Source organism: Scleropages formosus, chromosome 5 (assembly GCF_900964775.1).
Source record: "Scleropages formosus chromosome 5, fSclFor1.1, whole genome shotgun sequence".
Classification (NCBI taxonomy): Eukaryota; Metazoa; Chordata; class Actinopteri; order Osteoglossiformes; family Osteoglossidae; genus Scleropages; species Scleropages formosus.
In genome coordinates this window covers 5,950,711-5,967,809 of record NC_041810.1, presented here as the reverse complement: position 1 = coordinate 5,967,809, position 17,099 = coordinate 5,950,711, and the positions used below count along the sequence as shown (strand labels likewise).

The window sequence follows — 17,099 nt, the reverse complement described above, 5'->3', positions numbered from 1 at the left end:
TCATCACATAATATAAATGAGGAAATAAGACTAGCTTATGCTCAGAAGGAGTATTTGTGAGCCCCTCCCCCAGTGTTAAGAAACGTGTGCACACACACACACACACATTATGTTGTCAAATGCTGTAGGGAAACCATGGCCACCCACCACCCCCAACCCTGTTCACTTATCTGGAACGGAAGTTCTAGCCATGAAATCTGTAGACATCTGTGTACAGCATATTACACCAGAGGACAGCTGGTGGCATAGTCGTCAGAGCTGCTGCCTTTGGCCCCAAAGGTTCGAATCCCATCTCTGGCTACAGTACCCTTGAGCAAGGTACTTTCCCAGAACTGCTCCAGTAAAATGGCCCAGCTATACAAATGGTGAATAGTTGTTGATAGTTTAATATTGTAAGTCGCTCTGGAGAAAAGCTGAGTGAGAAAATGTGCTCTATATCACAGAATTATGTGAAATGTTTGGTCTCTGCTTGACACAGTTTTTGGCGGCAGTTAATCAGGTGTACATGTATTTATCAGTTACAATTACCTTTTATAGGAATAAGTTATTTGGGTATTATTTTAACAATTTAATGATTCTCAGTGTTAGGCACCTAGGAAAATGGTTGGTGGCGCAGAACATTGCTTCACGTTGCTGTTGAATGTACCTGACATCTGAATTAAAAGAATACAGAATGGTGTTGAATTTCCACAGTGAAGTCTTCGCCATTGCTCCTGTTCCTGGGAAACTGCGTGCATGCAGTTTACCTAATGTTTGGTGGACTCTGGGAAATCAGATGGCATGCAAAACCGGTTTAATTGAGGTGGGGATTACTGGAATCAGGTGACTCGGTATGGGGCTGGAACAGACGTAGGCAAGTACCATAGGCCCTCTGGGAAAAGTTAAACTGCGCTATAGATCTCCAGCTTCAGGTCATTCGTTACCTTAGTTACATGTTGGCACGGCTGAAGGATTCTCCATGCAGATTCTATGGTGGTGGTCAGAATGCTGCAGAGACCTGCTGTGATTCAATAAAAAGTCAGTCAACTTTTTTGTCATTCCCACAAATCTGTAGGACACACATGGGAGTGAAAGAGCGTTTCTCCTGGACCACAGTGTGAAAGTAGAATACAACAAATACTGTAACTACTACTGTAAATTACAAAAACAAGCTACAAAACTAAAAATACTCTGGGATAAAGTGCAGTGGTGTGTTCAGTTCAATAAATTGAAATATAAAGGGATTTTACTGGGGATAGTGCAAAAGTCCCCCCCTTGTGCAATAATTGTTTGTGGAAGTGAGCAGTAGTGTGACCTAATGTAGGTTGATGGGATGCATTTATATTTATTCACTTAGCAGATGCTTTTCTCCAAAGCAACTTACAATGGATACTATGTAGTGTTACTAGCCCACACACCTTATTCACCAAGGTGACTTCCACTGCTAGATACACTACTTACAATGGGTCACTCATCCATACATCAGTGAAACACACGCTCTCTGTGACACTCACACTCTAGGGGGGATCCTGACCAGCATGTGTTTGGAGTGTGGGAGGAAACAGAGCACCCAGAGGAAACCCACGCAGACATGGGAGAACATGCAAACTCCACACAGACTGAGCGGGGATTGAACCCACGTTCTCTCACACCACCCAGGCGCTGTGAGACAGCAGCACTACTTGCTGTGCCACCATGCCACAGCGAGTAGATAAGAAATACAGCAGTTGTACTTGGGATGGAGCTCAATTTAAGTGAGGTTTCGGCAGAAGCACTCGATGGCATTAAAGGAACATTCTGTACAGTCTGTATTGTAGTGGCTAGTGTCATTCTGGATGGGGAGTGTGGGTGTGAGGGTCAGAGTTCAAAAGTCAGGTATGGTAAAGGTGGTAGAGAGTGTTGAAGATACTTGCAGCTTGTGGGGGAAAAGCTGTTGCACAGGCTGGTGGAGCCAGCTCTTATGCTCCTGTATCTCTTCCTAGACAGCAGAGGGTCGGAGAGGCTGTGGGAGGGGTACATGGGGTCGCCCACAAGTTTGAAGACTTTGCGGACGCAGTGGGCATGGTAGATGTCCTGTAGGGAGGGGAGTGCATTCCTGGAGTCCAGTCTCCTGAGCTCTTCATTGGTAGAACCACCACTGACAGCAAGGCTAAGATGGGACACTACATTTTGCTTTAGGTGTTTATTTGGGGACAGTTATTAAGTACTGATCTTCATCATGTGCCTGTTAACAACACACATGCGTGACAGAGGTGCGCACAGAGGTAGCACAGGTGTGGTCACACAGGTCCAGTTGTAGATCTGAGCTTTGACGAATATGTTCTTGTGAGCGGTAACCTTTGCGCAGAATACTCCACCTGGCACTTTTGACACCAGCACCAAGAGCTAAGGTCACACACTTGGATGTACGCGCAGCTCTCTGAAGCTTGACTGAAGGTCGCGCAACTGACCAATGAGCTCATCTCCTCTTCAGTGCAGGCGTGTCTGTTGAACCTTTTGTCGTGTTGAGAGAATGCATGCATTGTTGACATGGAGTGCTTAGGAATGTGTGTTCTCACACAGACCCCTCTCTGTCTGTCTGACACACACAGACAGTGTGCACACACACGATCTAGCTGGCGATGATCTTGCATTTTTATGTATTTAATTGGATGCTTTTCTCCAAATCTACGCAGTGTTAAGCAGATACTTTTATCCAAGGTGACTTGTGCTGCTGGACATAGAATGGTAAATTTGTCATCTAACGTCAGATGTTGACAGATGCCCGTTCCACCTGAGCTTTGTGTGCATTTGTTTGATGCTTTTCCTGCCACCAGTTTGGTGGATCTGTTTGGCTGATTTTAGCGAATAAAATGTTATTCCAAGTTAAGTCAAGTTGTTCCAAGCCAGTGTTGAATGTTGTGATGGTGTCGTGTGTTGCTGGTTGCAGTGTCGTGCTCCAGTAAACATGCTAGTTTGTGCAGACAGAGTTATCAGTCCCACAATGTTGGATTGTAGGGTAGATGTGGTATTTATTTACAATACTGCAACGTGCTGTCATGTCTGTATTCATGCATGCACGTTTTGGCGCTTGAAACCATTAAGCTGGAATTTTCCATACATCTATGGCTTTAAGATCGTAAGGCTTATTCCGAAGCCAGAGGAAATGGCACTTAACATTACTGATTCTGCAAGCAGCGAGCACATAGCGTATGCAGGCTAGGTCCAGTTTTTTCCTTGCAAATGAATTTGACCTCATTGCTTAATCCCTGTGCTGAAAGATCATGTCTTGGATCCTCGGTTTCACTCAAACCCACGTGCAAACATGCACGTGTGGTGAGCCTCTTAGAGAAGAGTGTGAATTAATGCCACTGATTTTGTGTCATGCAGTTTATACTTTTAACGTGACTAAAGGTTGCAGTTAGAACTTTCGCCCCTGCTTATGGCTTTGGCTGCTTGCAGGCCCTTGTTCGGTTCTGTGGTGCGTCTACAAATCTGGAGCAGGTCACCTCACTTACACTGTGTGGTGAGGAATTAACTGGTCTGCAACTTTAAATTTATGATATTTATAGGTCTACTTTTTCCAGTATCCACTTGTTCCTCAGACTGTTTTGGATACCATTTTTTGCATAATGCATCCAGCTATCTGTAGAGTTCCGCCCGCATATTGTACTAATACCTCATACTGTGCAACAGTGCATGTTTCCAAGCTGGGAACCTTTCTGTATTCACGTGCTGAAGTCATGACTGTTTTTCTCTTCTCAAAATCCGTGATTGTGGCCAGTTTCCAGATCAGTAGTGCTCTTCTCTGCTGAGTGGTGCAGTGTTGCTTTTGAGTGCCGGTGACACATGAAGTATGAAAAGAAAACCAAAAGACGAAGATAAGTTTGCAGAGTGACAAAGCAAACCGACTGGCAGCAGAGGAGAGGAAAACAACTCCCAACCCAAAGGCAAGGGGCGGGCAATAAATCTCGGGGGTCTAAGCAGCAGCTGCTTCCCATCCCGATGGGCATTGTAGTGCGATACAATGGGCCTGTGTGGGATGTGTACTTAAGATGAGGAGCCATAATCGTTACTACAGAAATGAAACTAAAAACATGAGCACATATAACAGAAATGTCAAAGGCAGCCATATATGCCCAAAAAAAAAAAAACAGAAGTGCCGTTGTAGGTGCTCGTAATGCCTGGAGGTGCCTTGTATGTTGTCACACCCCCTCAACTGCTTTCGACTACTTTCAACTGCATTTGAATACTCATGGCTATATGCTATACTTAGGATTTTCAGATGTGTTTTGTAAAAGTTAATTACAGGATATTTATTTGGAGCGGCATGTAGGATGCACATTTAAATCCGACTCGGACTGTGTGGAATTTTGCGTCTTTTTCTTTTCCCATCTCTGGGTGCTTTGGTTTCCACCTGCAACCTAAAGACATGTCTTCAGAAATTTGACAATTCAGAATGATCTGTAGCAGGTGAATGTTTGTGTGTGTTTGCTGTATGATGACCTGGCATCCTATGTAGGACATGCCCTGCCCCGCTACCTATGCTTCTGAGGTTGGCTCCGGGGCACCGTGACTGTCTGAGATGAGTGATTGGTGAAACTGGAAAATGACATTTGTGGTAGGGCCACGTGGCAAGCAAATTGTCAGATAAAGAAATGTGAGATAGAGAGGATCCACTGTATGTACTTGACATGCAGTTGAGGATTAGTGGTTAGTGGTGGAAAGTGAGCAGTTGGAGATCTTTTTCCCTCCAGATTATGTAACTTTCCCAGTATCAGTTTATAAAATTTTTATCCTACTTCTACGTACCTTCTATACATGTCCACCTGAACATTTTACTTAGGTCATTGAGATATATCTCATGTCACAAATACTCCTTTCAGGGGACACAATATACAGGCATGTGCACGAGGTGTCCCGGCCCACCAGAGGTGATGTGCTCACTGGGAGAGAGTCTGCTGCTCTGTTCTTGTCCCAAAAAAAAAAAAAAAAAATTGCTCTGTTGCTTCCCTCCCCACAGAGCTGGCAGAGGGCAGAGTTGCTGACATTTACATTTATTCATTTAGCAGATGACATTCAACTTTTTTTCAGAAGTGGATTAACCAGCAGACGAGGAGATACAGATGGAGACACACGATTCCTGTAGCAGAGTCAGTTTGTCTCATATCACCATTTCTGCTGGCACACAACATGACCAGCTCCATGTAGAATAAATAAAAAAACCCCTGGCCTGCTACTGGTTACATTTGATAAACAAACCTTTTGAGTAGAAAACTGTATCAGTGCCAGTTAAGTTCATAAGCAGGGGACCAGCTATATCTCTTTAGACGTATTCTCATTTTTATACCAGAATTGGTACATCTTGGCTGCGCAGATATTCCGATGACCAGTGCAGATGAATGCAGTGGGACAAATGTGTGTGGTTGTGAACTGTTATAATCTCTAAAGCCTAACTATTGCTCAAAGACAACACCGAGCTTGTACAGGAATACCTTGACTGGGGATTAAAGGTATATACTTTAAACCGGGGCTTTAAATCTTTGTATGTGGCCGACTGTACAATCTGCAAAAGAACTTGGAATTATTAGTGTTGAGGCTAACCGCAAAGCAATAACGCCACACCTTCATACAACTGCCAGCTACAGGTGACCTGTGGGAATAGGCACGAAACAAAGCATACGATGGGATGAAGCCAGTGTTCTTTGCAGTGCGCTGGAAGCTCCAGAGGCCTGTGGAGAACTTAAAATGGGATGGAGGAGCTGAAAGAGGAGGGCATATCAGGTTACAGCAGAAATGTTTGAGAGCGCGATGACCGTGATAACAGCTTGTTAAAGTTGTTGTGCAATGTTTTTGAAGCATGGTACAATACGGACAGTGTTACTCGAGTGTAGGGCTCTAGCAGGTAGACACCGTGAAGACGTCATCAAAGTGGGAAGCTGACTAATTCATGACAGCTTTGGACAAACTATGACCTGATTAACATAAGCAAAGAGGCGGCACGATTATTGCGAAACCGCCCCCAAGTCACATGTTGCTCACGAAATGATCGGATCTCTGAACAGAAATGAACAATGTGCTTCAGCTGAATTTGTTCCTCCGAAGCATGCTGCAGTGGGACATTGGATGTGATTGCGTGTTGCTTTAGGAATGAAAAAATGTCACGTATAAAGCGGAAATAAAACTGGCTGATTAGAATGAGATGTGTAGCGGCTGCTAGTGTTGGGGCAGAAGTGGGGTGTGTAGTGTGCAGAAGTGGAGGGGTGCTTCAATGAGCAGCAGGCAGCAGTGGTTTTGCTTTACATGAGCTTGAAAGAAAATGCCAGAAGCAGTCTTTGTACATGTGCTCTGTTTCATGAGACCTCTAATTTCCAAGCTGTAACAGGCAAATTGCATTTATGCTCTGTAATTGATTGAAAACACACAGCACACACAGCTGCTCTGAACATGACATGGGTGTTTTCCCGGTTTTCTGCTCACGTTTAGTCCCCCACCCCCCCGAAAATCTGAGCTTTAACCTTTCTAGTCAGTCACATTTTTGCTCTTGATACAAGTTAAGTTTTCAACAGCATCTCAAAAGTATAACTGTGGGGGGGGGGATTGGACAACTGGTAGCATAGTGGTTAGAGCCACTGCCTTTGGGTCCAAAAGGCGCACATTAGATTCTCACCTCTGCTGTAATAACCTTAAGCAAGGTACTTACCCTAAATTGCTCCAGTAAAATGACCTAGCTGTATAAATGGGTAAATGATTGTAAAGTAACTTAACACTGTAAGCTGCTTTAGAGAAAAACATCAGCGAAATGAATAAATGTTTTAAAAAAAAAAAAAAAACACACACACACAGGACAGGTTCCCCGGGTATATTTCCATCGGATGTTGCTTTGTTTCCTTTGAGCGTTGCACTCCTACAGTGGTGTGTCACTTGTTCTTTTGGGAGATGATTGCTCATGGTAGTGGCGCTGGGAACGGGCCACCCTTCTACTCCTGCACGTTACCTCACTTGGGATGATGATGATGCCATTGGTATTTGACCTTCATATCTGATGTAAATTCCTCACCTAGTTTGACACGTCAATTTGTTAAAAGTGGCTGGAGCCACTCAAAAGTAAACAGGCGCTGTCAATAATCAGTTTGGCTTTTCACATTATTGTAAATGTAATGTAGTGAAGTGCATGACTTCTCCCGCAGTGAAAAGCAATGGTTCACGTATTATTTTTGTGGCAACGAGTATCCACATCAGATATGCAGAAAAGTATTTTTCAGAAGGCCAAGGAGACTGTGTCAGATGAAAAATGAGGGTTCCTTACATTCTTTCCGTGCTGAACACAGAGCCAGTTGAAATAACTGCATCTGAGAGGAAAATGGACATATTTCTGGTTTACGTAATGCAGACTTTGTCAGGCTAGGGCTGTGGCTGGGAACGGGCTGCTGGGAACGGGCTGCTGCCAAGACCCTCCCTGTACTCTTATCCCACACATGAAAGGGACCAAAGGGACATCTGGTGGTCAGTAGATTCACTGCAACAATTGCTGCTTTTGCTTTGTTTTAGTCATTTTTTGTTACTTCATATAGCAGAGGTTTTTCTCCAAAGTGACTTCCAACAAACTCTCTTGTTACTATCAGCCCACACCTTATTCACCAAGGTCACTTACCCTGCTAGATACACTGCTTACAATGGCTCACTCATCCATACATCAGTGGAACACAATTTCTCTGTCACTCATACTCTATGGGTGAACCTGAACCATATCTTTGGACTGTGGGAGGAAATCAAAGCACCCAGAGGAAACTTGTGTAGTCATGGGGCGAACATGCAAACTCCACAAGGTCTGATCTGGGGTTGTCCTCTTGCGTCATGTAGTAGTAGTATTTTAGTATTTGTGTGGTTCAGAGTGAATAAAAATGTTAAAATGAAAAGTATAGCAATATCCAAAATTTTTACATGATCCTGTCTGATTGATGGGTGTTGTTAAGCCTATATTCAGTATCAATAACAAAGATAAACTTGCCCAAGGGTGATAAACATTGGACAATCTTATGTGATGAATTGGTAAGAAATCTCTGCTGAATGGAAGGCTGTGAAAATGAGTTTCCCCCCCCTCAGTAACTGTAAACAATTTTAATGTAGTTTCAAGTTAATGAAAGATACAATTTGTTATGTTGCAGTGGACTAATGGATAAAAGTGCTGCGGTACTTTTTGTTGTGGCTTTGCCTGGCGTCTTAACAGAACCTTTTTCTTAAGTGGGGGGACTTATTTTATACTCAGCTTTTATCGAAAGGTGACATTGGGCCGACTTGACTGTTTTAAATCCAGTTATGAGCAAGCTTTCGATCCCACTTCTTCGGCGTTTTAAGACTCAGTACATGCATGTGGTGAAAGGGCTGTACCAAGCAAAAATATTGTACTGGGCAATAATCCTGTTGTACTTAAACAGAATACAGTCTCCCCTCAACTTACAAAGGTAATTTCTTCCTGAAATACATTTACATTTATTCATTTAGGTGACCCTCTTTTCCAACTTGACTTAGTACGTTAAGGTACTTACACTTATTTACCCATTTATACAACTGGGTAATTTTACCAGAGCAATTTAGCGTAAGTACCTTGCTCAAGGATACTACAGCCGGAGGTGAGATGCAAACCTGCGGCCTTTTTCCATGAACACCATGACTTACTGTGCTACAGAATGTCTGCCATTCCGAATCCCCAGTCCCTTGCTGTCAGACGCGACACACTCAGTGCCTCCAGCTTGTGCCATTTTGCTCCAACATAGCTCTTCTACTGGTGTGCTGTCACTCATTCAGTACTTCTGTGTTTACAACTTTTTTAAAATATACCAACAGCGGGGGACAAGGTAGTCCAGGGTATGACATACATAGTATGGCGTGTCACAGCACATTATAGGACAAGGTGAGCTGTAGAGACTAAAATGGCAAAACTGCACATGATTTTGGTGGTTTCTTACATGTGTTTATCGCACGCGACCTAGTGATGACCTCCTTACAGCAATTTACCCATTTTACACAGCTGGGTCACTTTCACTTTGTTGCACTTCAGGGCGAGTACCATACTCAAGGGTGCCACAGCAGGATGTGGGATCTGATCCTGGGAAGTTAAAGTGCAGAGTATCGGCAATAATCACTGTACCACCTGCTGTCCCTCATAGAATGGTACAAGTAAAAGCTATGGTAAATTAAGAGGGCAGAAGATGGTCAGCGCTATGCCATGTTTTCTTTGAGGGTCAAATAGTGTAGCTCCTGGTAGCAGTAAGCTGCTGTTGGATGTTTTTGCAACATTAGAGTGCCGGTTTGAGAGGGAACAGAGGCTCTTCAGGAGCATGTTCTCATGTTATGTTTTTTCCCCTTCTTTCCTCTAGCTGGCAGCCTTTCACACGTTATCGAGCTTCAAAGTTGTACCTGTTTGTTCGAATGTGTTTTCTGAAATGACACGCGCACACACACACACAGTGTGCTGTGGATCTTTTCGAACCGATGAACTGCACTGCTATTAATAGTAAACACGGGAACAATGTAACAGTGCATTACACTAGTAGGAGATAGGTTTGGATACAGACACATGATTCTTGAGTTCAGATTATTTCATGCAACCATGTAGACCAGTGTGCATTACATAAGTAGCTGCATATAGTTTTTTATTTATTAAACGGATGACATGCACGTTTATCGAGCACATAGGTGATCAGAGGAAAAGTGGGTCCAAAAGATTCAAGTTCCACTTTTTTGGACCTCGTGTCCAAGTGGGCAGAGGTGGAGCATAGCAGTCTGGTTAGGGTGTAGCGAGTTTACCTTTATGTCCACTGCAGTAATACTGACCTCAGCAATGCAATGATAGCAGTGTCTTTTAATATTGACAGTGTAAAGACCACGGTATGGTATGTGACCTGGTAGAGGAGCAAGGTGTCCCAGGTGGTTTCATGTTGCTCCTGCGTGTAACTGTAACAGCATTCCATTCCTGAAGATTCTTGAAAATACTGTGAGACAGTTTGTGTTGACGTCATCAGAGGCTTCCTTCACCTGGATGTCACGTTAAAACTTAGTAAAAGTTTGTGAATGGATTAGTTATTTACTCACTACAGAGTACATTTACGTTACTTCATGTAGCAAACGCTTTTCTCCGAAGCAACATCCAATGAACTCTATGTAGTGTTATCAGCCCACACACCTTATTCACCGTGGTGACTTACACTGCTAGATACACTACTTACAATGGGTCACTCATCCATACATCAGTGGAACACACACACTCTCTCTGTCACTCACACGCTATGGGGGAACCTGAACAGCATGTCTTTGGACTGTGGTAGGAAACCAGAGCACCTAGAGGAACCCCATGCAGACACAGGGAGAACATACAAACTCCACACAGACTGAGTGGGGATTGAACCCACATCTTCTCCTGTGCCACGGAGTGATCAGGTCTTGTAGATATCAGGGAGCCGATCCACTGATGGTTTTGTTGGCTACTAGACTTTTGAATTTGGTCTGGGCAGCTATAGGAAGTGATGGGGATAGATCAGGGGTGGGGTACTACTACTTTGGTAGGTGAAACTCAGCTTGTGCAGCAGTATTCTGTATCAGCTGGGAGGGTATAAGCTAATAAAAAAAAAAAAAAAATGTAGAATTTGCGCACAAATGTTTAGTTGCATGAGAAATGGCAAACTTATAAAATGGGATTTTTAAAGTACATTTTCTGGTGTAAAGGTTGCCCTGAAATGCATCTTGCATTCATTCTTGGAGGATCGTCGTAGTAAAAAACCTTCACACTGAGAGGGACTTGTCTGCTGCTGACTGTGGCTCTCTGTAGAGGGAGAGTGGGCCTCGCTATGTGGGCCGGAGCCACGTCACGTGACCTTGGGCAGCTTTGGCGCCACTTGGAGTACAGAGTTGCCCTTGTCCCTGGCACACGTGTCCATGCCTTGCAGTACAGAACACCCCCCCGTAGGCATTCAGTCCATTCAGTCTTTAATTTTGATGTCTTTATTGGCATGAAAAATTATACACACTTGTGTTGCTAAAGCATTGGTTGAACAATTTTAGGAAACAATACTTTGTAATGACATTTATATTTATTCATTTAACTCACACTTTTTCCCTAAAAGGGCTTACCTACTTACAGTTTTACCCATTTATACAGCTAGGTTATTTTACTGGAGTAATTCAGGGTCGGTACCTTGCTCAGCAGATCTACAGCTGGAGGTGAGATTCACACCTGCAACCTTTGGGTCCAAAGGCAGCAGCTCTGACCACTACACTATTAGCTGTACTGTTGAAAAGTAATCAGTAAATTATTAAATGGGGGGGGGTCAAAACTTACTTTCTTGAAGGTGTGAGCTCACCCTGTTGTGTGTGTTCGTTTGGAGTGTGTGCTTCGTCACAGCTGATGTGCTCCATGTTTTCTTGGCACGCAGCTCCTTTCTTTCACCTTGACTCTCTTGTTTCCTTCTCTGCTTCGACTCGTTTAGGTTGTGTTTCACAAGGACTGAAGAGTTCGTTGCACATGTGAATCGCCGCACACCAATGTTACGTCTTTGACTGCACAATGCGCCCTAAGTTGTCTGTCTTTTGTTTTTTTTTTTTTTTTTTTTTTTTTTTCTTTTAGGACCTGGAGATTGTGTATTCTTACCTCCACGGAATGGAGGCCCTGTCCAACTTACGAGAGCACCAGTTGAGGTGAGAGTCAAACTTTTGGGTAGTTGGCATAGAATCCATTTACTAACAGTGAGTTTCTTATCAGCGTCTCACTGCTTAATGTTACCCTGTGGTATCTGATTCACTCTACGCTTATTGGCAGACAGCTGTAATTAGTGTTGAATTCATGTACTATGCTACTATGATCAACAACATGCAGGTAATTGCCCTTAATTCCGAAAATTGATTTTATAACATTCCACTGGTTCTGTTCTGTTGGAGTGGTGGATTTCCAAAATCTATTCGACCTCTCCAAAGACTGCACAATAAATGTGTGTGTGTGTGTGTGTGTGTGTGTGTGTGTGTGTGTGTGTGTGTGTGTGTGTGTGTGTGTATATATATATATATATATATATATATATATATATGTATATGTATATGTATATATATATATATATGTATATATCAGTCCAGGCAACTGAAATAGTGCCCAATATGAAATACTTTGGCAATTTGGTTTAAGTTATGCATTAATCTAGGTATCAGTTAGTGTGTCTGGAAGGCCTGTTTCAAAGGTATGGTGGACATGGACCATATTTGAAGAGCTTTAATGGGCTGTGAAACTCTTGCTCAGGCTGTTCTGAGTTGATTGGGCGCCACATACCCAGCTCTGCACTCCAAAGTCCACGTGAGTTCCATGCTCCTACCCACAGGAAACCCGATTCCTCAGGTTGTGCATAGAGAACTCCATCCTGTTGGACCCAGTGCTGTTCCTAGACCCAGTAGAGCAGCAGAGATGCCATGTTTAGCGTTCATTCATTCATTCATTCATTCATTCGAGATCTTCTGAGACTAAATGCCTTTGTCCAGAGGCCAACGAAGACCGCTGTTCTGGCGCTTTACAGGACACACTTCATTACTCTGGGGAAAGTGGGTGTAGAGCTCCTAATTTGACAGCTGGTAGCGTTAGGGTTGGAGCTGCTGCCTTTGGACCCAAAGGTTGCAGGTTTGAGCCTCACCTCCTGTTGTAGTACCCTTGAGCAAGGTACTTGTCCTAAACAGCTCCAATAAAATTATCGAGCTGTATAAATGGAGAAATAGTTGTGAAGTACCTTAATATTGTAAGTTGCTTTGGAAAAAAGCATCAAACGTAAACTTATTCTTGCTTACACTCCTCCGAACAATGAACTGACCCAGGATGTTTTTTTTTTTTTTTTCTTCTTCCTTCCTTCCTTCAATAAACTGGACAGTTTAATTTTGCTGCCTGAAGGCTGCTGCATTCTGAGAAGGTCGGGTGCGCTGTCTCTGGGAATGCCTACGCACTGGCTGCACAATGCGTTCGTTTTCCTTGTCCCTCAGGCCATGGGACAGCCGTCCGGCCTCTATAAACTGTTTACTCTGGAGTCTGTTCCCAGCACACCGCATGTGAATGCATGTAGATTTGAGCAGAGGAAAGCATGGGATCACATGACCTTTGAGTCTAGAACATTCCTTTGCCTGACCTTTCCTGGGCCTTTCTTTTCCACTCAATTATGTAAGAATGTTGGTGGAAGGAACAGTTTCAGCCTCTTAAAATGCAGCCATCCAAACAAAATTTGAAGGGCGTCACTGGTTTTCAACTGATTTTGTAACTGTTTAAAGTGATTTACCGTATTCAACTTTGAGTTTTCATGCTGTAATTATTAAGTGGCAACAATGTTGCAAAGCTGTCTTTTAATAAGAATTGGCTGTGAGATATGAAAATGGGTGGAAATGTGGTGTTAAAATTTTCAGCTGGGGAGCTGATTGCAGTGGAATTGTACGGGATGTATGAGAATATGAAGCAGCACAATTTCAAGAATGAGAATAGAAGCGTAGCACAAAAAAGCTGTGTTCCATTGCACCTCTTTAGATTGTTTGTCTTCAGAGATTTATAAAGTTACTTTTAGAAATTGGGGACAGCTGGTAGTGTAATGGTTAGAGCTGCTACCTTTGACCCCAAAGGATCCAGGTTTGAATCCCACCTCTAGCTGTAGTACCCTTGAGCAAGGTACTTATCCTAAATTGCTCCACTGAAAATAGTCAGCTGTATAAATGAATAAATAATTGTAAATAGATTAATGTTGTAAGTCTCTTTGGGGGGTTGGAGTGTCAAATAATTAAATGTGAAGTTAGCTTCCTATTTCTCAGTTATTAGCAACATATTGTACAGGACAAACTGCTGGATATTCATGGCAAATATGTTGCTGAAATCTTTTTTTTGCCCTTTGTAGGTTGATGTGCGAAACAGTGCGGTATGAGAGGCATGAGGCGAATGAAGTGTTATACTAGTAAGTATGCCTTTTCCATGGTATCTTTTTATGATTATCACTGGAGGAAGCATTAATTTAATGTGCACAGTTTGACTTTTCTTCGTCCTAACAGCTGTCCTGAGAACATAATCGAGAAATGTGCACCACTTGTAAATGCTGAAGATGTGCTTTTAAATCCTTCGAGCCTTAGATCTAAATCATTCATCGTGATTCATCACCTCAGTGAAAATCTAATAAGGTGACCTCAAACACTCCAGCTGAACAAGTGCAGATGATGGTGTTGAAAGGTGGTATTTGCATAGTAAATTAACAGATGTGAGGGTGATTCACACTGACTCATGTTGTTGAAGTTGAGATTTGTATGCATTCCATGTCATCTCAGCTGGAGCGTTTGTTTACTTTTAAATCCTTTGTATACTTCAGTGACTGTAGCACAATACAAATATGGTAAATTCAGTATTAAATGATAGATTACATAATGTAAATTGACAGTGCACTTCAGTTTCCTGGTCATGTTGCAGCCTGGTGGTTACTTTTGATTCCCTTGACTGAGGCTGGTGGTAACAGTCTATAAAGGAATATTATACCATAATTTAAGCAAATACTATGTGGGCCTCTCTTTTTAGAGATGCCATGATATGCCTGAGATTGTTGCTTCTGAATTAAAGTATTTAATTTATTAATTTAACTGACACTTTTCTCCAAAGCAACTTAAGGTTAAGGTATTTACAACTATTTACTCGTTTATATAGCTAGATAATTTTACTGGAGCAATTTAGGATCAGTTCCTTGCTCAAGGATACTACAGCCAGAGGTGAGATTCAAACCTGTGACTTTTGGGTCCAAAGGCACTAATGCTAATTGCTGCACTGCAAGCTGTATCTCTTTGTCTATTATGTTTGAACGTCTTCCATGTGTCTGCACTGCAGTGACTCTTCAATGTGTCCCCACTACTGTAACCCACCCCCGCAGCTTGTACCCTCCAGGGCTGTCCCACCATTGTTCAGCATGGGACTTTCTGTTATCACTAGCGGGCTTGCTGTGCCCCCCCCCCCTTTTTCACTCCAGGCTCTCTAGATGGAATGTGGCACCTTGGCCATTGTGTCACACCCAATCATAGTCACGTTCATTTCACACTGTGATCGCGTACTAAAAACATGCAGATATGTTGTGGGTACAGAGCTCCTTGCGTCTATATACATATGAAAAACGAAACCTGCTATCACTTCTGTTATTGTGTATGAAGAAGGTGATGAGACTTTTTTGCGGCCCCCCTAGCCAGTATGAAGGACTAGTAGCAAAAATGTGCAACAAAAAAATTACTTGGGTTTGTCTGCTAATGTATTGATTGACTGCTGTTAGTGATGTGGGGTAATTGTGACAGGATAGAGAAGCACTGTGCAAAACTTAAGTTTATATCTATGTGTTGTGTATATGTGACTTCACACTGTGAATTGCACCATTTAGCAGAAGTATGAAATACGCTGTTGTTTTTGGCACATTGACTTGCTCTAGCAACTTCCCCATGTTGGTATTCAGAGTCATTAACCATAGATGTGATCTGTTGGATTTCTTTTTATTTTCATTCCTTTTTTTAATGCAGGCTAAGAGTGCATGAGATCCTGTTCCACTGACCGACCCCCCCCCCACCCCACCACCACCTCCCTAGCACTACACACAAAGAGAAATGCAGATTAAAGACCCTTCATGGGACATTCCCCCAGGGCACAGCATCTGCGAGGGTCACGAGGAGGAGCCCCCAGGGCCAAATGGTGGCACATACAACCTTGCTTGTTGGTGGACTGCAGCAGACAGAGAAGATCAGCCACACGGTTTCTTGGAGGCCCTTTCTGTTTGACATACTGCGTTTAACTGTTCATTTTCCACCTTTGTAAAATATTGTCATTTAGCTCTATGTTTCGCCGTGGATTCTAAAAACCCAAAGACAGAACTGATGTTCAAACAACGGAAACCATATGGGCATTCGCAACCCCCATGCTAAACAGGCAGTATCATATAGGCTACTGTTAATTTTCATAACTTAAGGGTAGTAATAATACGCAATGTTACATGGGACAGGAAAGCGATATATTGGAAACGTTGCACGTTTAGACTCCAAAAATGAGTGTGTTCTGAAGGAGTCTGAGAATGAATCTAGAGCTTGTCAATTTCCCAGCACATCCATTTGGGGTATTATTCCCATTTGAAAGTCTTTGCAAATCCAAATCAAGTCCAGGTCTTTCTCTGAGATGTACGTTGCTTTGGAGAGAAGCATCTGCTAAATGAATAAATGTAAATGTAAGTGATGTTGCAGTGTTACTGTAACCAATATGAATTGGGTAGGAAAGAGGAAATACACGGAAAACGACACAGTCAAGGGTTTTCAGACATCTTTTTTAAAAAATTTTTAATCCTCTGTCCACAGTAAGAACATCATGGGGAAAATGGTGTTGGCATTTTGTAGGGGGAGGATTTCACAGTTTCAGAACATGAGGGAATGAGAGGCACCTCCCCTTCTTACATCTTCTCCCGTCACCTTAGTGTGTCCACCATTACTGTGACACCCTTCGCCCTCTTCGTGTTCCTTCGCCTTTCTCGAACATTATGGCCTTGTCAAGAGAATGCTCACACACTCGCAATCCCTAAAAACCGAATAACAAGTGATGTCACTGATATTTGACAGTGTTTTTGATTACAGCTGTATCATCTGAGTGCTGCTTTTGTGAAGCCCCACATGGAGTCAAATGAGGTCTCCAGCATCTCACCGCTTCCAGTTCCCAATTTCTGTCGCTGTGTGAGAGCAAGTAGACGTAATGGTGTGATCTGGTGTGTTCTGCATACTGGGTCAAACTGGATTCATGTTTCCCTCTGGCATGTTGCAGTTTAGCAAATGACACATGAAATGGATTTTCAAAGCAATGCCCGTTTTAAGATTCCATTGGTTTCACCAGTGTTGGTGTTTTGAGTTGTCTCAGTAAAAGCAACCAATTTTGAATAATCATGGTTCGTACTTCTTGCTTAGTTGTTCTGTTTATGAACCTACGTATCTCCGAGCCGACATTCTTCTCAATAGCCTTTCGCATTTTTTTGATAAATAGTAGTTAACGGGAACACTAGGAAAGGGGGTTATTCATTATCCAGTACCCTTTCTTCTGCCTTCGTGTTGCCGTGCTCACACACATTCGTGCTGTGCCTTTG

At 42.8% G+C, this 17,099-nt stretch overlaps 1 protein-coding gene across 8 annotated transcripts in view; it reads left to right on the top strand.

Moving 5' to 3' along the window:
• The window catches only part of LOC108930833 (rap guanine nucleotide exchange factor 2-like), an 81,121-nt gene that overhangs the window by 11,003 nt on the left and 53,019 nt on the right, over positions 1-17,099 (top strand). For 7 of the 8 annotated variants that reach the window (XM_018746281.2, XM_018746279.2, XM_018746280.2 and 4 more), the window contains exons 2-3: positions 11,582-11,652; positions 13,863-13,919. In XM_018746281.2, coding sequence (XP_018601797.2) covers positions 11,582-11,652; positions 13,863-13,919 — 128 coding nt within the window. The remainder of the gene's footprint in view (positions 1-11,581; positions 11,653-13,862; positions 13,920-17,099) is intronic. The other variant, XM_018746284.2, reaches the window with a different exon arrangement.